Raw genomic sequence first — 22,448 nt, forward strand, 5'->3', positions numbered from 1 at the left:
AAAAAGTCCTTTAATTGGAAGAATGACACAGACTCCTTTAATAAATGTTAATTAAACCACACTTACTGCATCGCCCATTCCACCGATGCCATTGTCATCTACAAAAGAGTTAAAATAAACAAACAACCATATTCCTCATCTTTCCGCAGAGGACATATTCCATTTGTCCCACGACGGGTCCAGCTCTGCTACATATAGATGGCAGGCTGCATGATGCAACCATACAGCTTGTCATCCAGCAGAGACACTGAGCAGCATCTCAGTGTATCTCTGTGAACTCCTATTCCCTGTCTGATGGCACCGCGAGAGTGACAAAGTACTTCAGTTGTCTTCCTCCTCTGATTTGGTTCCATTATTTTTTCAGCATGTGGTTCGTTTGCATGGTATTCCGGAGAATATTGTGTCTGACAGAGGTTCCCAGTTCGTTTCTAGGTTTTGGCGGTCCTTTTGTGCTAGAATGGGCATTGATTTGTCTTTTTCTTCAGCATTCCATCCTCAGGCAAATGGCCAAATGGAGCGAACCAATCAGACCTTGGAAACCTATTTGAGATGCTTTGTGTCTGCTGATGTCAGGATGATTGGGTGACCTTTTTGCCGTTGGCCGAGTTTGCCCTTAATAATCGGGCTAGTTCGGCTACCTTGGTTTCGCCTTTTTTTTGTAACTTTGGTTTTCATCCTCATTTTTCTTCGGGGGAGCTTGAGCCTTCTGACTGTCCTGGTGTGGATTCTGTGGTGGACAGGTTGCAGCAAATTTGGACTCATGTGGTGGACAATTTGACGTTGTCTCAGGAAAAGGCTCAACGTTTTGCTAACCGTCGTCGGTGTGTTGGTCCACGGCTTCGTGTTGGGGATTTGGTCTGGTTGTCTTCTCGTCATGTTCCTATGAAGGTTTATTCCCCTAAGTTCAAGCCTTGCTTTATTGGGCCTTATAAGATTTCTGAAATTATCAATCCGGTGTCTTTTCGTTTGGCCCTTCCAGCTTCTTTTTCCATTCATAATGTGTTCCATAGATCCTTGTTGCGGAGATATGTGGTACCTATGGTTCCCTCCGTTGATCCTCCTGCTTCGGTGTTGGTTGAGGGGGAATTGGAATATGTGGTGGAGAAGATTTTGGATTCTCGTTTTTCGAGGTGGAAGCTTCAGTATCTGGTCAAGTGGAAGGGTTATGGCCAGGAGGATAATTCTTGGGTTGTTGCCTCCGATGTTCATGCTGCCGATTTGGTTCGTGCTTTCCATTTGGCTCGTCCTGATCGGCCTGGGAGCTCTGGTGAGGGTTCGGTGACCCCTCCTCAAGGGGGCGGGTACTGTTGTGAATTCCGTTCTGGAGCTCCCTCCTGTGGTTGCTAATGGTATTTTTGTGAGTTCTGCCCTTGGGCTCCCTCTGGTGGTTTCGAGTGGAACTGCTGCTCCTTTAGGTAGCTGTAGCAGCTGCCTTCACTGATCGCCTTGCCTGGGTTTGTTATTTAAACCTGCTCTGGGCTTTAGTTCATGCCAGCTGTCAATGTTCTTGGTTGGATTTGGTTTTCTCCTTGGATTTCTCATATGGCCTGTCCTTGTCAGCAAAAGATAAGTTCTTGCTAGTCCTTGTTTGTCCATTTTTTTGGACTCTATTGCTCTGCAAATATTTCTCTTTTTGTCCAGTTTGTCACTATGTCATATTCAGGCTAGCTGGAAGCTCTGGGAAGCAGATTTGCCCCTCCACACCGTGAGTCGGTGTGGAGTTCATTTTTGTAAACTCTGCGTGGATTTTGTAGTTTTTAATACTGACCGCACAGTATCCTTTTCTCTCTGTCTATCAAGTTTAGTATTGGCCTCCTTTGCTAAAATCTGATTTCATTTCTGTGTACGTCATTTCCCTCTCCACTCACAGTAAATATTTGTGGGGGGCTATCTTTCCTTTTGGGGTTTTCTCTGAGGCAAGATAGCTTTCTATTTCCTTCTTTAGGGGTAGTTAGTTCTTAGGCTGTGAAGAGGTGTCTAGGGAGAGTCAGGAACATCCCACGGCTATTACTAGTGTTGTTGTTAGGATTAGGTCAGTAGAGATACCACCTTCTCAGAGCTCGTCCCATGTTGCATTTTAGCCACCAGGTCTTATCAGTGTGGCCTCTTAACCACCAGGTCATAACAACTTCTGCTTGCAGTGCCGTGAGACAGGTCCTGCAAGTTCACAGCCAATGAACGCACTATGTGAAGTTAGCTCCGCATTCAAGTAGTTCTGGCCAGCGGCCGCCGACATCGAGAACAGCTGATCGGCGGGGAGCCAGGTGTCGGACCCCAACCGATCAAACACTGATGACATTGAAAAAGTAGTGAATAACCTCTTTAACACTTGTTGATAAATGGACTGACCACCTCTAGTTTTAGAGTGATGGCTAAATATATCCAGTTAGAATAAACCTTTTAGACTGAGGCTGGCTGTGATCTCTGAAGTGAGCATTCCAGAGCATTCTCATTAGATCCTAATGTCAGCCACCATTGACTTCAATAGAAGAGTATGGTAAGTTATTTGATCACAGCGCTTCCGATGCTACAGAAACTGGCAAGGATACTTTATATGGCAACATTGCCAATGTACACTTTCACGCCAGATGCAAGCATGTTAAAGAGCACCCGTAACCTAACTATCCAGGAAGTCAGCAGGCTGGGGAGCGGTGAGCTCCTGAATAGAGATGAAGGGTGTTGCCCTCTGAGTCTTACAACCAGGACTGTGATTGTAAAGCCAGGGTTAGCAATTCATTGCTCTACATATAAGAGGGTGGACAAGGAGTTCTGTCCCCCTCAAGAAGACGTCGAGGCAAGTGTGCTTGAAGGTTATTTTTGTGCATGGTTAAATTTCTCCTTATATTATTTAAAAATGTATTTATACCTATCACTGTTGTTTGTGTCAGATTCCTGCAGTGTTAACTGCAAGGCTGGCCCCTGGAGGGAATGGAGAAAGGCGGCCCTATAGGGGAACCTGTGGGAAGATTTTAGGGATATAGGAAGTCAGTGGGCAGTGTTGGGTGGGCAGAGTGTGGGAGAAGATGTGAAAGGCAGAAGACAGGTTTACCAGTGGTGGAACTACAAGGTGGGGATGGAGAAAACTCCATTGTGTGAGTCTGTACAGCAGGATAGGCTCTGACTGCATTTGTTGCTTATCACGTCTCATATGTGTTGTTTCCTGCATCCATCACTTTGAGCCTGTCTTTGGGACTCTGTCAGCTGAACATTTAACACCATCTATGGCTATGTATCTTTTTTGACTACTGTTCAAGTAAAAGTTCATCTGTTTTACTGTTAAACTGTATCCAGATTCTCCTGTCTCCATCCATTACATTAACACCATGGGGAATGTCGTCAAACATCTTAGGGACTAGGGAACAGTATAACGCCAGTGTTAAGCCCCTGCACACCCACAGATGTGTGCCTATTTTCACTGCACTGGAGCATCAGGCACCGGGCACAGCCACTAACCCTCATGTGACAGCAAGAAGGATCCGACCTATATGGTGTACTGGGTTATCTGCGCTTCGGGTGTAACAGATACAAACAAATAAAAGAATCCAACAGCACTATGTAAGCACTTAGATGTATGCAAACATTTGATAAATAGATATGAGAATGATAGATAAATAGATATGGGATTGATAGATATGAGATAGATAGGTAGATAGATATGCGATATATATATAGTAGATAGATAGTAGATAGATAACACAGGTCAACAAAAAAAAATTTTTTTTCTGGTGTCCAAAATATTTTAATGAATTTGGGGTATTTTTGGGGTGCTGATTCTGAATATGTCATCAGTTTTGCCAGATTGGCTCAAGTTTTTGAGATTTTTGGTATCTTATTTATAGCACTTGTTGGTAAATGCGACGCATCATCTCATTAATTTCTTTGGATTAGTACTTGAACTGAGCAGTTCTCAATATAGTTTTGTGTTAATTAGTGTTCTAAAAGTTTGTTCATAGCTTGATTTCTGCACTAACTTTATGTTGTTGTCTGTTTTCCAGTGAAAAGCATGAACTCATCAAGAAGAAGTTGTCTTAACGATCCAGACTCATTCTGTTACATTTGTGGTGAATACACACTGCCAAAACATAGAAGAAACATAACAGACTTCGTCTGTGCAGTGCAAGTGCAAGGATTCAATAAGCATAAGAAACGAAAATGGGAGTAACATGGAATCTGCAAGAAGGCCTGTCCCTCATTGTGAAGATGTGCCTGTACCTGTGTTTACCATAAATAACAGTCATCATGATGATTTTTTGGCTCTCTCCACACCATTGGAACACCAAATTTGAAGCTTTTTCTTTGTCCTTTGCTCCATTTTCGTAATAATTCGATACATGCTTTGCACACTATGTGTGGTGCCCAAAACTTGTCTTGGTCCCCAAGCATAACCCCAAAATAGGCAAAATACACTTTTTTTACGAAGTCTGTTATGTTTCTTCTATGTTTTGGCAGTGTGTATTCACCACAAATGTAACAGAATGAGTCTGGATCGTTAAGACAACTTCTTCTTGATGAGTTCATGCTTTTCACTGGAAAACAGACAACAACATAAAGTTAGTGCAAAAATCAAGCTATGAACAAACTTTTAGAACACTAATTAACACAAAACTATATTGAGAACTGCTCAGTTCAAGTACTAATCCAAAGAAATTAATGAGATGATGCGTCGCATTTACCAACAAGTGCTATAAATAAGATACCAAAAATCTCAAAAACTTGAGCCAATCTGGCAAAACTGATGACATATTCAGAATCAGCACCCCAAAAATACCCTAAATTCGATGAAATATCTTTGGCACCAAAAATGCTGTTGACCAGTGTAATAGATAGATAATAAATGATAGATGATAGATATGAGATAGATTTATAGGTAGATAGATTGATATTTACTGTAGATATATGTAGATATGCACTCTTGTTTCCAATGATCTGTGGCTGTTTATCCGATCCCCTATTCCTCCAAACGCGGCATTACTCATCTATGTTTAATTATGTCTAAATAATTCTTTATGATGTCCTTTCATATACAATCCTTTATTCATGTATATTTAATTATACGGACTTGCATGCCTTTCAGAGCTTTACATTACTGCTTTTCTTCTCTTTGTGTTGTTGATAAAGTATCTTCAGTGCTATATTCCATATGTCTGGATTCTTTTATCTATTGGTTTGACAACCTATATAACGTAATAAGATTATCTCGACTTCATTCTCGATCCTATAAATTGTTCCCTAATACACAGTATGTGCTGTGTTATGACCCCAATGGCAGAGGGTCTCAGAAATAATTACTAAGTCTGCAAACACAATAAACCAGCTCATAGGGCAGTGGTAACTGAGCTGACCATATATCTAATCCTAGCACCACAAATAGCAGCAGCCGGGGAACGTGCCTACGTTGGTTCTAGACGTCTCGCGCCAGCCGGAGAACTAACTAACCCTAGAAGGGAAAAGAAAGACCTTTCTTGCCTCCAGAGAAAAGACCCCAAAAGTTGGATACAAGCCCCCAACAAATAATAACGGTGAGGTAAGAGGAAAAGACAAACATAAGAATGAGCTAGGTATTTAGCAAAGAGAGGCCCACTAGCTAATAGCAGAATATAGTAAGATGACTTATATGGTCAGCAAAAACCCTATCAAAATATCCACGCTGGATATTCAAGAACCCCCGAACCGTCTAACGGCCCGGGGGGAGAACACCAGCCCCCTAGAGCTTCCAGCAAAGTCAGGAATCACATATAGTACAAGCTGGACAAAAATAAGAGCAAAGCAAAAAACCAAAAAACAAAGAAGCAGGACTTAGCTTAATTTTGCACGAACCGGGACCAGCAGACAGGAGCAAACAGAAAGGATCTGATTACAATGATGCCAGGCACTGGACTAAGGATCCAGGAAGTTTAAATAGCAACACCCCTGGACTAACGACCCAGGTGAGTGCCAAACAGAGGAAAGACAATCCCAGAGTCATATCACTAGTAACCACAAGAGGGAGCCAAAAAGTCTAATTCACAACAGTACCCCCCCCCTTAAGGAGGGGTCACCGAACCCTCACCAAGACCACCAGGGCGATCAGGATGAGCAGCGTGAAAGGCACGAACTAAATCGGCCGCATGCACATCAGAAGCAACCACCCAGGAATTATCCTCCTGACCATAGCCCTTCCACTTGACCAGATACTGAAGCCTCCGTCTGGAGAGACGAGAATCCAAGATCTTCTCCACCACGTACTCCAACTCGCCCTCAACCAACACCGGAGCAGGAGGCTCAACAGAAGGAACCACAGGTACAACGTACCGCCGCAACAAAGACCTATGGAACACGTTGTGAATGGCAAACGACACCAGAAGATCCAAGCGAAAGGACACAGGATTAAGGATTTCCAATATCTTGTAAGGACCAATGAAGCGAGGCTTAAACTTAGGAGAGGAGACCTTCATAGGAACAAATCGAGAAGACAGCCATACCAAATCCCCAACACGAAGTCGGGGACCCACACCGCGGCGGCGGTTGGCAAAACGCTGAGCCTTCTCCTGTGACAACTTTAAGTTGTCCACCACATGATTCCAGATCTGCTGCAACCTATCCACCACAGAATCTACCCCAGGACAGTCAGAAGGCTCAGCGTTTTGCCAACCGCCGCCGCGGTGTGGGTCCCCGACTTCGTGTTGGGGATTTGGTATGGCTGTCTTCTCGATTTGTTCCTATGAAGGTCTCCTCTCCTAAGTTTAAGCCTCACTTCATCGGTCCTTACAAGATATTGGAAATCCTTAATCCTGTGTCCTTTCGCTTGGATCTTCCGGTGTCGTTTGCCATTCACAATGTGTTCCATAGGTCTTTGTTGCGGCGGTACGTTGTACCTGTGGTTCCTTCTGTTGAGCCTCCTGCTCCGGTGTTGGTTGAGGGCGAGTTGGAGTACGTGGTGGAGAAGATCTTGGATTCTCATCTCTCCAGACGGAGGCTTCAGTATCTGGTCAAGTGGAAGGGCTATGGTCAGGAGGATAATTCCTGGGTGGTTGCTTCTGATGTGCATGCGGCCGATTTAGTTCGTGCCTTTCACGCTGCTCATCCTGATCGCCCTGGTGGTCTTGGTGAGGGTTCGGTGACCCCTCCTTAAGGGGGGGGGTACTGTTGTGAATTAGACTTTTTGGCTCCCTCTTGTGGTTACTAGTGATATGACTCTGGGATTGTCTATCCTCAGTTTGGCACTCACCTGGGTCGTTAGTCCAGGGGTGTTGCTATTTAAACTTCCTGGATCCTTAGTCCAGTGCCTGGCATCGTTGTAATCAGATCCTTTCTGTTTGCTCCTGTCTGCTGGTCCCGGTTCGTGCAAAATTAAGCTAAGTCCTGCTTCTTTGTTTTTTGGTTTTTTGCTTTGCTCTTATTTTTGTCCAGCTTGTACCATATGTGATTCCTGACTTTGCTGGAAGCTCTAGGGGGCTGGTGTTCTCCCCCCGGGCCGTTAGACGGTTCGGGGGTTCTTGAATATCCAGCGTGGATATTTTGATAGGGTTTTTGCTGACCATATAAGTCATCTTACTATATTCTGCTATTAGCTAGTGGGCCTCTCTTTGCTAAATACCTAGCTCATTCTTACGTTTGTCTTTTCCTCTTACCTCACCGTTATTATTTGTTGGGGGCTTGTATCCAACTTTTGGGGTCTTTTCTCTGGAGGCAAGAAAGGTCTTTCTTTTCCCTTCTAGGGTTAGTTAGTTCTCCGGCTGGCACGAGACGTCTAGAACCAACGTAGGCACGTTCCCCGGCTGCTGCTATTTGTGGTGCTAGGATTAGATATATGGTCAGCTCAGTTACCACTGCCCTATGAGCTGGTTTATTGTGTTTGCAGACTTAGTAATTATTTCTGAGACCCTCTGCCATTGGGGTCATAACAGTATGCCAGGCCATAGGGCAGTGGTAACTGAGCTGACCATATATCTAATCCTAGCACCACAAATAGCAGCAGCCGGGGAACGTGCCTACGTTGGTTCTAGACGTCTCGCGCCAGCCGGAGAACTAACTAACCCTAGAAGGGAAAAGAAAGACCTTTCTTGCCTCCAGAGAAAAGACCCCAAAAGTTGGATACAAGCCCCCAACAAATAATAACGGTGAGGTAAGAGGAAAAGACAAACGTAAGAATGAGCTAGGTATTTAGCAAAGAGAGGCCCACTAGCTCCATGGAAATGTGTGTCCAAGGAGCTAGTGGGCCTCTCTGTGCTAAATACCTAGCTCATTCTTACGTTTGTCTTTTCCTCTTACCTCACCGTTATTATTTGTTGGGGGCTTGTATCCAACTTTTGGGGTCTTTTCTCTGGAGGCAAGAAAGGTCTTTCTTTTCCCTTCTAGGGTTAGTTAGTTCTCCGGCTGGCGCGAGACGTCTAGAACCAACGTAGGCACGTTCCCCGGCTGCTGCTATTTGTGGTGCTAGGATTAGATATATGGTCAGCTCAGTTACCACTGCCCTATGGCCTGGCATACTGTTATGACCCCAATGGCAGAGGGTCTCAGAAATAATTACTAAGTCTGCAAACACAATAAACCAGCTCATAGGGCAGTGGTAACTGAGCTGACCATATATCTAATCCTAGCACCACAAATAGCAGCAGCCGGGGAACGTGCCTACGTTGGTTCTAGACGTCTCGCGCCAGCCGGAGAACTAATTAACCCTAGAAGGGAAAAGAAAGACCTTTCTTGCCTCCAGAGAAAAGACCCCAAAAGTTGGATACAAGCCCCCAACAAATAATAACGGTGAGGTAAGAGGAAAAGACAAACGTAAGAATGAGCTAGGTATTTAGCAAAGAGAGGCCCACTAGCTAATAGCAGAATATAGTAAGATGACTTATATGGTCAGCAAAAACCCTATCAAAATATCCACGCTGGATATTCAAGAACCCCCGAACCGTCTAACGGCCCGGGGGGAGAACACCAGCCCCCTAGAGCTTCCAGCAAAGTCAGGAATCACATATAGTACAAGCTGGACAAAAATAAGAGCAAAGCAAAAAACCAAAAAACAAAGAAGCAGGACTTAGCTTAATTTTGCACGAACCGGGACCAGCAGACAGGAGCAAACAGAAAGGATCTGATTACAACGATGCCAGGCACTGGACTAAGGATCCAGGAAGTTTAAATAGCAACACCCCTGGACTAACGACCCAGGTGAGTGCCAAACTGAGGAAAGACAATCCCAGAGTCATATCACTAGTAACCACAAGAGGGAGCCAAAAAGTCTAATTCACAACAGTGCTGCAGACATAAGTCACATATGGAATCCTTATACCTTATGAAATCATGACTCTGCCAGGCTATGGTCACATTCTATTGGCATTCTATTAACTTCTAATATAACCTTTAGAGAGTTCACAATTCTATGTGAAAAAAATGATTATTTGACAGTGTCTTCAAATTTCTCCAGATATGTTTAATTACAAAGGATCAGCCACATGGGTGTGATTGCGATTGTCCAAGATTTTAAGAAATTAACATAATAGCAGAAAATGTTCTGAGAAAAAATTTGCTCACCAATGATATCTTTTGCCCCGATGGTCCCCAACAGTGTTTGTTCATTTTCCTGCTGTAATTATGTGGCCATACACCTACATGACCACAGCAGCCAATCCCTGGCCTCAGCAGAGAACCACTTCCAGCACAAATCATGTAAGGTCAGTGATTACCTGCAGTGGTCACAAGGATGTACGACATGACATAAATGTTATAGAAAAATCAAAACATGCAGGATCCATGAACGCACGAGTAGTGGTGGATTTCGAAGATGAGTAATGTTTTTCTTGTATTTTTTAACAGTTTCTCGTTAGGTTAATTTCCCACCCTCCTGGACAAGCCCCTTTAACCTCTTCTAGCTAGAGCGGTGAAATAGGAATAATAGTCCAACATTACCCAAAACACAGATAGTTATCTAAAACAGGACTTGTCCAATGTTTACTTCTGGGGCCTTAACAAGACAGGTCAAGGTGATGTCTTTGCATTTCCATCTGTGGTATAAGTCTAATGCAAAATTAAAATAATGCTTTTACATTTGCCTGTGTACAAAATGAGTCAATAATATAACTAAACCAGAGATTGTTTAAGTTAAAGAAAGGACTGGGTCAGCTTATAATCACTTCTGTGAAAACTATGTCCCCACATGGACCTGACCAACAGTCAACTTTGAGAAGCACTTATCTCAAGTACTTTGGTACTGTAATACCTGTCCATTACCCGTATTCTTCCTCTGTTCTGCCTTTTTGTTAGCGCCCCTTTACTTTCCGCAGTTCGAGTATACAGCCAAACTCATTTAAGATTAATGTATAAGTTTTTCAAGATCAAAGCCAAGAACTAGAGTATGCAGATATTAGACTGTATTAGTTGCTGGATAATGTTCAACTTTTTATTGCTTCTCGAGAACAGACATTGTATAGGAGACATGTATCCTTAGTAACTGTCTAACAAATGCTGAATCCACAAATTTGATTGAAAATCATTTCTTTTTACCCCATGAATATACATGCTCTGAGATTTTACTGTGTTCAATATTAAAAGGTCAATACTAGTGATGAGCGAGTATACTCATTGCTCGCGTTTTTCCGAGCACGCTCGGGGGGTATTTGTTAGTGTTCGGAGATTTAAGTTTTCATCGCCGCAGCTGAATGATTTACAGCTATTAGCCAGCTTGATTATATGTGAGGATTCCCTAGCAACCAGGGAATCCCCACATGTACTTAGCCTGGCTACTAGCTGTAAATTATTTAGCTGAGGCGATGAAAACTTAATCTCTGAACACTAACAAATACTTGGAGATCACCTGAGCGTGTTCGGGAAAAAATATTCGCTCATCACTAGTCAATACAAATACGAAGTTAATCTAGGAAACATTGGGTTCAATACATAGCCTATATTATACTTGACTTCTTTCAATACGTAATATATTCTAAAGCCGGATTAGCTATTGTGCAGACTCAGAACAAGGAGGGAATGTAGGACAATTTTCACTAGCGTTTTTCAGGTTCTTGAGGTTTATTACCTGTATTTAGTATAGACTCCCCTTTCTGATCAGCTGTTTAAAGGGGCTTTTACACTAAAGCAATTTGTCCCTACAGTCCTTTCTAAACAAGTGGTGAATGTACAAAATGTGTAGCTGAACCAGCTGTACAGGGGTCTATTGGGGAAGAGGGTTTAGTCGAAATGTATGCATCTCAATTGCAATCCTCCTGGTTTTACCTGTGTAGATTGTCCACCATATCAGAATGCTGGTGGGGAGGGATCCCAGAATCTTTTTATTCTCAGTAGGAGCCTTCATACTTAGCTAATTAGATATTTGCTTCATTTGAAAAATGGTCTTCTCCAGGATTCAAACTCACAACCTCTAGCATGGCAGGCTGTAATTCACGATCAGTTGAAATTATGTAATACCTATTTCAGGTAGAAAAAATTACTATTTACCATAAATTATAAAATAGCTAATTTGTTTCTTTAGTTGTGAGGGACCACTAAAGGGAACCTGTCATCTGATTCATGCTGCCCGAACCCCAGCCAGAAGGAATCAGACACTGACTGTATTATTGCAGCTGTGAATGTCTGAAACATGAAAACATAATTTAAAAAGGGGACTAAGTATCTTGAATGACTACTTAATTCATCAGTCCACCACAGTCCCTCCCATGCTGACAGGTCTCTACTAGAGATGAGTGAACCCAAACTTAAAAGTTTGGGGTCCGTACCGGACAGTTAGTGTCCAATGCTAAAATCAACTTGGGCTTCTCCCGGAAGTCAGTTTTGATGTTTGGAATGTTCCGGGGGAAGTCCGGCAGCAGAGAGAGAATATTTTCCTGCTCCAAAGTTCGGGTTCCCATTGTTTTCAATAGGGTTCAGGTTATGGTTCAGTTTTGGATGCAGTTCTGGTACCTGAACCGAACTTTGGACTCAAGTTTTGGTCGGGTACCAGAACCTGAACTTCTACGAGTCCGCTCATCCCTAGTTTCTATGTCACAGCGTTTCAGAGAATAACATGCACAGTTGCAATAACACAGCCAGTTTCTGATTCTTGCTGCACATGGTTTGGCAGCAGGAATCAGGTGACAGGTTCTCTTTTATGTTCAGAACTGGGAAACTTACACTTGAGGAAACAGAGTGAAATAAATCAGACCTGGTATGGACACTGGTGCATCCTTTTTACAAACTATGAAAGTTTTCTTGGAGTTCCACTTTAAGGAAAATGTATGGCAAATTGAAGTAAGTGGGAATAGAGGTTTGGGGAATCAAGAAACAATTCTCAGCTGCCATTGCTTTAAATTTATTTAAATAATTTAGAGTTTGGAAGTTTAGAAGTTCCACTCCATGGTTTCTTCTTCAATAAAAGCTCAATCAGGATAGTCGGAATTGAATCTATTAGAATGAGCAAGAGAGTTGAAAATTCTTAAATTAATGTGTCGCCAATTGTTCTGCTAAGACAGATCACTCTGAGAGTGAATGCCAATGAGGAAAAAGTGAGAGCTGAAATGAACAGCTGCCAGACAGAGTGAAAAATTCCTTGCAATACAAGATTAAATGAGAAATAGAGGTGAAGTAAGTGACTTTATTCTGCGCTGTTGTAGCTAAAATCAGGAAAGGAACATCTACTCCTCGTACAGAAAGTGATAAATGCATGTGATGTCTGTGCTCTAAGTGTGGTCAAAGCTATGGGATAAAAGTCAACCATTTTTGATCTATAATACTCATTAATTCTCTTGTTTCCAATCCAAAAATGATTATTTTTCAATGGACCATTTAGCGTTTATCAAGTCTGTTACTACTGTTAAGTCTGTTACTACTCATGTATGGACATGGCTGAAGCTATAAATTTTGCAGAGGTAGTAGTTGAACCCATGCCCTACTGTCTGAAGAGACCCAAAGGTCCTTCTGCCACATTATTGGAGCATTAATTCAATAAATCACACTTGGTAAGTGGGTCCCTTACAGAATTGGTATTGAAGGTTGGGCCTTGGACTGGGCTGGAACAATCTATCCTGTCACTTCATGTTGGACCTATAGAAATCTGCAGAATCCACCCAGAGTTTTTCTCAGCTTTACTTATATAGAGGGCTATGGAACTAATATACACCAGTATTAATTCAATGTCAAAACATTTTGGTGCAAGCATAAACAATGTATAGTACTTTGATGTAGCATAATACTGTTATTATAGTGGGCTACCCACCATAATGTCCATTGAATGACGGTCATTTTTATAGTAATGACTACAGAAAATTTGATTTGTCTGATCATACACATTTTTAAAATGTCAATTTTATGTAATTTAAAGTGACGTGATGATCACTTTACAGGCATGCTTTGACCCCAATCTGTCCAACCAAGAGATGTTTTGGTAATAATTTATCACATTGTAGAAAAAAAAAGTTCTCCTAAAATAGGATTATCCAACCTGATTAGCTACACTTCAAAGGAAGAATAGAGTGGTCGGCGCATCCAAGAGTGGGCTAATGCTGCTAAGCAAGAGGTAGGAGAATGAACGTGGAAATTAGATATGAAATGAAATTTAGTTCTTAGTAGCCTTTGATCAAAATGTATATGACCACATTCCAATTTTAGGTCATCCTCATTCAAGTGAGTTCCTAGCATTTTTTTTCTTGTGTATTACTTTACAATTGGAAACATTAAAGGAGCGTTACACATTAAGCAAATGAAGGTGATTGTTTCTATTATAAAAATAGTGCAACTTTCTAGTACATTTTGTGTATCAGTTCCTCAAGGCAGATAAAATATCTGCTTTTATTTATTCACTAGCAAACTTGGTTTAGTGGCAGTAGAGAGATTAGGGTTCTTTCACATGTTTAGCGGTCCTTTTGGGGCTTACATCTGAACTACTAAAGTTGTGGCCAAAAGTATTGACACCCCTGCAATTCTGTCAGATAATACTCAGTTTCTTCCTGAAAATGATTGCTAACACAAATTCTTTGGTATTATTATCTTTATTTAATTTGTCTTAAATGAAAAAACCCAAAAAGAATTGTTCTAAAGCCAAATTGGATATAATTCCACACCAAACATAAAAAAGGGGGTGGACAAAAGTATTGGCACTGTTCGAAAAATCATGTGATGCTTCTCTAATTTGTGTAATTAACAGCACCAGTAACTTACCTGTGGCACCTAACAGGTGTTGGCAATAACTAAATCACACTTGCAGCCAGTTGACATGGATTAAAGTTGACTCAACCTCTGTCCTGTGTCCTTGTGTGTACCACATTGAGCATGGAGAAAAGAAAGAAGACCAAAGAACTGTCTGAGGACTTGAGAAACCAAATTGTGAGGAAGCATGAGCAATCTCAAGGCTACAAGTCCATCTCCAAAGACCTATTCAAGTATTGGTTACAGGGAAAAATACATTCAAAATCATCTTCTCATATACAACGTATCTGCCAAAAATCTCCCTATACAAATTGCAAAACCCTCAACCACTTTATAGATATTTTAAGTTAAGAAAATCTGAAAAGAAATCATGGACAAAGGGACAAATTAATCAGTGGCTAAAATGTTGTCAGATTCATGGCATGACTACTGCTTGAGGTGCAAAATACTGTTTAAGTACAAAAATGCTTTTTTTAATCTATATAATGGTTTTGTAAAAATAGAGGAAAAACTTTGATTCCTGTGATCAAAGCAATGACATCTCTGAACAGTACCAAATGGGCTTGCCTTTTTCCTTTTTGCTTATCTAATGTAAACATGTAATCTCTTTTCTAATACAGTTTAATTAAAAAGTCCTTATCATTCCCTCACTACTAGAGATGGGCGAACCTGAACAGTAAAGTTCGGCATCCATACCGAATACTTACTGTTCACGCATGGACACTGAACACGGACTTCACCAGGAAGTTTGTGTTACTATTCGGGTTCGGCCCGTGCATGACAGTGTGGCAAACACTGCTTCTGATCGGCGGTAAAATCAACTCGCAGCCGTGAGCCCGCAGCTGTGATCGGAAGTATAAATGTTACCTCCAGTCACTAGCACAGGCTGATGGGACTACTGCCGTCATCAGCCTATGCCTGCTGCTGCTAATAACAGCGAGAGCAGGAGGCGGTTGATGGGAGTATTCATCAGCCGGCGCCTGCATGCTAAATAAATAATTTTTTTTCAAAACGGCATGGGTTCCCCTGTATTTTCATAACCACCCGGGCAGTACTGACAGCTGGGGGCTGCAACCCTCAGCTGTCACGCTAGCATGGTTATAAAGAAAAGAGGGGTCCCCCCACTGTTTTTTTAATCATTTAAATAAATAATTTAAAAAATGGCATGGGGTCCCCCCATTTTTGACAACCAGCCTTGGTAATGCAGATAGCTGAGGGGACGGTATTCTCAGGCTGGCAAGAGGCCATGGATATTGACCCCCCAGGCTAAAAATAGCAGCCCGCAGCCACCCAAAAAAGACGCATCTATTAGATGCGCCAATTCTGGCGCTTTGCCCGGCTCTTCCCACTTGACCTATAGCTGTGGCAAGTTGGTTTCATATTTGTGGGGTTGATGTCACCTTTGTATTGTCTGGTGACATCAAGCCCACGGATTAGTAATCCTATAGTTGTATGACAAATAGTGACTGGAGGTAAACTTTATACCTCTGATCACAGCTGCGGGTTCACGCTGTCACTGTGTTGGAACTGCAGCTTTCTGACCAGCGGTAATGATTTTACCACCTATTAGAAGCATCTTCAATGACCTCCGTTTTAGGAGCTGGACTAGTCCCTGCTCTACTCAGTTGTCAATTCCAACGTATGCTCAGCAGAATCTTGTCACTTAGCAATATGCACAGTGACAAAGCACTCCCTTGCTGGGTGTAGAGCTGGTCTTTGCTTTTCCTGCATGCTAGATTTTCTCCTTACAATGCATAATGACAGTGCGCTCTCTTGCTAACTTATCACTTTTCATCAGATCCGGCAAGGGAGCGCACTGTCACTGTACATTAAAAATAATATTGCATGGTGACAAGATTCTGTTGAGCATGTTAACGACTGACACATACTGATGCTTCCTTTGAGGGTGGGAGCAGAGGCTGCTGAAGTGACCTGATGATGGCTCTTTGAGTATACCAGCATGCACTGAGGTTGTCCAATGAAGTGTTATCAAAAAGGAAATAGTAAAAAAAAATATAGCAGATTGAAAAGATAGCATATTAGAAAAGAGATTAGAGTATGACACGAATTAGATGACCTTTAGGATTAAAATAAATGTTTGCTTGGGACCACCTCTTTAAGCTGAGTTATATTACATAATCTAGATATAGAAACAAATGGATAGTGTTCACAAAATGAAGAAATGCTGATGTAACTCATAATATTTATTTTCTTTTTGTTACAGTGCCTTCTTTTTGGGGATTGGTAAATTCAGCCTGGAATCTGTGTGCAGTTGGTAAGAGGCAGTCACCTATCAACATAGAAACCAGCCATATGATATTTGATCCATTTTTAACATCGCTACGTATAAACACAGGTGGACGAAAGGTAAAAACTTGTTTTTCAGTGTCAAATTGTATAGAAATACAGATAATGTTTTGAATGTTGTACAAAGCTCTTTATGCATTATCCAAATATTGATTAGTGTATTTTATCCAAAAATTTAAATCTAAAAATAGCATTGATCCTTATTTAATTTTCAGTTGCAAAATTCTGTAATTTTGTATTTCATGTTCTAGTGTGATAGGTGATGAAGATTCATTTTTTTGATGTAGAGCCAAATCCCCTGCTCCCCCATGAAAATGATTGCAGCCCCAGTTTACTATTAAATAAAACTTTCAAAGAAAGATTTATAAACCCCCACTGAAGCAAATAAATAAATCCATATTTACAATAAGCTCCACTGCTCCCCCCCAGTGGTTACAGTGGTTACTGCAGGCTGCTAGAATTATGACCACTATGGCAGTGTGAAGAACGACAGGGGATTTGTAGTTAGATGACAGAGAATATAGCTTCGCTTCTTCGGGTGAATATTTTCTAAGTGTAAGGTAAGAGTCATATTACAAAAGATGAACGACTAATCATTGGTGAGGATTAAATGGTGAACGGTCAGTGTAATCTACGGATGTGTGTAGCCCTTCAGAACTGTTCTTTCCCAATCCATATTACTTATATTGGTTCTACAAAATTGTGCCCATTTAACTGGAAGCTGTATCTGTTTCTGATGTCTCCAAATCTTTCATACAATTCATTTATAATTTATAAGACTTAGGGTACTGTCACACAGTACCATTTTGATCGCTACGACGGCACGATCCGTGACGTCGCAGCGATCGTATGATTATCGCTCCAGCGTCGTAGACTGCGGTCACACGTTGCAATCACGGCGCTGGAGCGATGCCGAAGTCCCCGGTAACCAGGGTAAACATCGGGTAACTAAGCGCAGGGCCGCGCTTAGTAACCCGATGTTTACCGTGGTTACCAGCGTAAACGTAAAAAAAACAAACAGTACATACTCACATTCCGGTGTCTGTCCCCGGCGTTCTGCTTCTCTCCACTGTGTAAGCGCCATAGCCGGCAAGCACAGCGGTGACGTCAGACGTCACCGCTGTGCTCGCTTTCCGGCTGGCAGACGCTCACACAGTGCAGAGAAGCTGAGACGCCGGAGGACAGACACCGGAATGTAAGTATGTACTGTTTGTTTTTTTACGTTTACGCTGGTAACCACGGTAAACATCGGGTTACTAAGCGCGGCCCTGCGCTTAGTTACCCGATGTTTACCCTGGTTACAAGCGAACACATCGCTGGATCGCTGTCACACACAACGATCCAGCGATGTCAGCGGGTGATCAAGCGACGAAAGAAAGTTCCACACGATCTGCTACGACGTACGATTCTCAGCAGGATCCCTGATCGCTGCTGCGTGTCAGACACTGCGATATCGTAACGATATCGCTAGAACGTCACGAATCGTACCGTCGTAGCGATCAAAATGGCACTGTGTGACAGTACCCTAAGGTTTCAGAAAAGTGCAATGATTAACTACTGGTGTAACATGCAAGCATCACGGATTATTAAAATGTGTTAGCAAATGAAAATCAAATCAATAATTAGTGTAAATTGGAGCTAAATCTATCCATAGTGTTTGCTAGCTGGCAAATCCTGCAGTGTGGGTTTATTTCTTTCTGATCACTTTCATCGCATGGAGTGGCTGATCCAATAGGCGTAGCTTTATGATTTTTTTTTTATAATATTGTAAACATATCAGTGGGGGAGCAGAGCTGTATCTAGGTTTTCTGGCACCCGGGGCAGGAATTCAGATTGGCACCTCCGCTCCCCATCCCATTTGCACACTTAGTCATGTGCCGACGAGCTGCTCTCCCTAATTGTCTCAATGTTCAGTGAAAAACTGAGAGAAGCACGATGAAAAGCTACTTTTCACATTAGCGTTAGTATGAAAATTGCATGAGTGAAGTGCCCATGTGATGACTGCTGGAACCAACAAGTAGAGCTGAATCCTGATAGGGAGTATATTACATGCTGTTAGGATTGGCTACAGAGCTTCATTATATAGTTAACGGGCTTCTCCAGGTTTGAGATGAAAGCCTGCAGTCACTCTATGTTCAAAACAAGTTGCCTATTCCAGCAGAAGGCACAGTCTTGTAACATTTTACAGGAAATGACAATTTGTCCACTTCCTGCATTTTGCTGTCAGTTCTTGCTGCACATTACATGCTCTACGGCAGTAGCTTGTAAGTCTCTCAATGATGTACTCCGCTGGGTCTCTCACATTTTCACTTACCAACCTTTCTCTTTTCTCAAGGGCTGCCACCCCCTTGGTCTTGCTTCTGTAGGGTGCCTGGGCATAAACTCTGTCTGGCTCATCGTTTTGCGCCAAAGCCTCACATGGCTTCACAGATTGGCCAGCGGTTAGGTCATTACCACTGGTCAGAACACTTCGGTTCCCATGCTGTCATGCAGATGACAGCGTGTGAGCTAGCAGCTGTGACCAGCGGTAAAAAGGTTACCGCCGATCACAGGCATCGGCTGATGAGAGAGCATTACTCTCATCAGTGTACGACTGCTGTCGCTGATAGCAGCGAGAGCAGGCGAGGCTCATGAGAGTATTCATTGGCCAGCACTTGTGCTATAAACAAAATAAAACATAAATAAAATTATGTGGGTTCTCTTCTATTTTTGATAGCCAGCACAGGCAAAACTGACAGCTGCGGACTACAATGCTCAGCTGTCAGCATTATCAAGAATAGAGGGATCCCATGCTAATTTTTTTTTTAATTATTTAAATAAATGGAATTCTCAGACTGGTAATGGGCCATGTATATTGGCCCCACAGACTAAATATATCAGCCCACAGTTGCACCAGGAAAGGTGCGTCTATTAGATTCTGTCTCTTCTCCCTGCTCTTCCCAATTTCACTGGAGAAATGGCAAGTGGGGTAAGGCTATGTGCACACGCTGTGAATTACTCTGCAGATTTTGGTAAATCTGCAGGAAAACCGCAGTGCGGATTTCCTGCGGAATTACCGCGTTTTTTTGCGTTTTGTTGTGCGGATTTCACCTGCGGTTTTCCACCTGCGGATTCCTATTTTGGAGCAGGTGTAAACCGCTGCGGAATCCGCACAAAGAATTGACATGCTGCGGAATAAACAATGCTACGATTCCGTGCGTTTTTTCCGCAGCATGTGCACTGCGGATTTTGTTTTCCATAGGTGTACATGGTACTGTAAATGCATGGAAAACTGCTGAGAATCTGCAGCGGCCAATCCACTGCGGATCCGCAGCAAAATCCACAGCGTGTGCACATACTCTAATAGGTTTGGGGTTGATGTCAGTTTTTTTATGGCCGCTGATACAAAGCTCAGTGGTTAGAAATGGCGAGGCGTCTATAAGATACCCACATTACTAACTCCAGAGTTAAACTGTAAAAAAAAAAAAACACAGCCAGAATAAAATCCTTTATTTAAAAAAAAATACACTGACACCTTTATTTGAAATAAAAAAGCAAAGTTATACTGACCTTTATGCCTAATCCACTGAAGTCCATGTCCCCTGTAAAAGACAAAAAAATTATAAAACACCATAATCCTCACCTGTCCGGTGAGTAGATAATCCTCCAATGCCCATGTCACCTGTAAAAGACAAAAAGTAATAAACAGCCATATTCCTCATCTGTCCGACTATAATTCATATCTGTCCCATGGAGATCTGGATGATTTGGATAGTACAGTAAAATACACACCCAAGGGTAACTTTAGCTCACAGCCTCCAGGTGTTGCACCAGCTGGAAACTTCAGTAGCCTTAAAATGTCCCTCAAAGTTTCCCATGAGGTTTCTGGGCTTTGCAGCTGCTGGGAGACCCAGTGGCTGTGAATTCTAGTTGCCTGAAGGTTACTTGAGTTCAATCCACTGGGTCTCACAGTAGCTCCAGTGCCAGACCATTGAATAATGGAGCGCCAAGTGCCGTACTCACAGGCGTTCATCAGTTCAACACTGTATATGCAAAGCAAGAGAAACAGCTTCTGTGAACTCAGGTGACCTTAATGTTCCTGATAATAAATAAAATAAATTGAAAAAAAAAAACGCTTGGGGATCCCCCTTAATTTTCATAATCAGCAGAGGGAAAGCCAGCAGCAGGGGACTAATGTTAATATTCTGGGAAGGAGACAATATCCATAAAGGTTCCTAGGCTATTAATATCAGCTTACAGCTGTTTGCTTAGCCTTTACTGGTTATTATAAGGAAGACCACCCTACCAAAAAAATGACATTGTATCCCCTTATACTCAATAACCAGGAAAGGCTAAACAGACAGCTGCGAGCTGATATTAATAGCGTAGGAAAAGGCCATGGATACTTTCCCTTTCCCAGACTAAAAGCATCAAATGTGTTATATCTTGCCCTTAGCCTTACTCTTCCCACTTGACCTGTGGTGGTGGAAACTGAGTTAATAGGGTTGGGGATGTCAGCTTTGTATTGTGAGCTGACATCAAGCCCAGGGGTTAGTAATGGAGAGGTGTCTATAAGGCACCTCCATTACTAACCACATAGTAAGTTTTGAAATGAACACACAGCAAGAATAAAATCCTTTATTTGAAATAAAGACACTGACTCCTTTATTTGAAATAACAATAAAAAAGTAAAGGTATACTCACCTTTACACCTAATCCATTGATGCTCATGTCCCCTATAAAAGACCAAAAATAATAAACAACCATATTCCTCACCTATTCTATGAGAAGATAATCCACTTGTCCTACGACGATTGTAGCTCTGCTAAACTAGTTACCATGCTGAACGTGGGCATGATGCGAGCGTTCAGCCTGGCTGCTAACAGAGACTCAACTGCGCATCATAGCGCAACATCAGTGTCTCGCGGTGACGAGAATAAGGTCAACGCTTACCGGAAGCGCGTCGGAAATCCTGCCCATCGGTGACCCTGTCACGTGATCTCGTGGGACACAGATGGGTTGCCTTGACAACCAGACGTCTCCAGCAGACCTCTATGGTTGTCCTATGCGGATTGCTATGAGCAAGTGAGCATTTCTGCTACACACAGGTGACTTGATCATTGCCTGTGTGTAGCAGAGCCCATCGGATTATGGCAGCTTCTATATCCAGATAAATCAAAAAAATAAAAAAAACAGCGCCTCAAAATGTAGTGAAGACTAAATCTTACATTTTATTGTGCCTCCTGTGGCGACGTTTCGGTCCAGAGACCTTTTTCAAGTCTCTGGACCGAAACGTCGCCACAGGAGGCACAATAAAATGTAAGATTTAGGCCGGCCTCACAATAGTGAGTATTATGGACGTATGAGAGGTGCAGAAAATATGGATTGCATACGGTACAATGATTCTCTATGGCCCAGCTCCTATCTGCCGTATTTTACTGATCCGTATTATACGGTCTTGTACGGCCATAGAAAATCGCAGCATGCTGCGTTTGTCACCGTATTGCGCAAAAAATCGCCAATGAAAGTCTATGGGGGCGAGAAAAATACGGATTTCACACGGACCATGCGTGTGACTTGCGAGAAATACGCACCGGTGTTATAGAGAAAAGCCGGTAATTCAGTGCGGTGTACAGTAAAATCACACTGACAGAATAGAATAGAATAGGTAGAATAAATGTGTACACATAGAATAGGTATATATATATATATATATATATATATATATATATACACATATATATATATGTCAGTGAGACATAGATATATATATATATGTTTATATTTCATACAGCGCTAGATATCATAAAAGCTGGTAATTCAATTGCCGGCTTTTGCTATCTCCTTCCCAAACCCGACATGATATGAGACATGGTTTACATACAGTAAACCATCTCATATCCCTTTTTTTTGCATATTCCACACTACTAATGTTAGTGGTGTGTATGTACAAAATTTGGGCGATCTAGCTATTAAATTAAAGGGTTAAATCGCGGAAAAAATTGGCGTGGGCTCCCGCGCAATTTTCTCCACCAGAGTAGGAAAGCCAGTGA

The 22,448-nt window shown here is 42.2% G+C and overlaps 1 protein-coding gene across 2 annotated transcripts in view; it reads left to right on the forward strand.

Moving 5' to 3' along the window:
- CA10 (carbonic anhydrase 10) overlaps positions 1-22,448 on the forward strand; it is a 494,312-nt gene that overhangs the window by 331,114 nt on the left and 140,750 nt on the right. For both annotated transcript variants that reach the window (XM_077251361.1, XM_077251360.1), the window contains one exon: positions 16,334-16,476. In XM_077251361.1, the coding sequence (XP_077107476.1) occupies positions 16,334-16,476 (143 nt within the window). The remainder of the gene's footprint in view (positions 1-16,333; positions 16,477-22,448) is intronic.

This window comes from Ranitomeya variabilis, chromosome 4 (genome assembly GCF_051348905.1).
Source record: "Ranitomeya variabilis isolate aRanVar5 chromosome 4, aRanVar5.hap1, whole genome shotgun sequence".
NCBI classification, from domain to species: Eukaryota; Metazoa; Chordata; class Amphibia; order Anura; family Dendrobatidae; genus Ranitomeya; species Ranitomeya variabilis.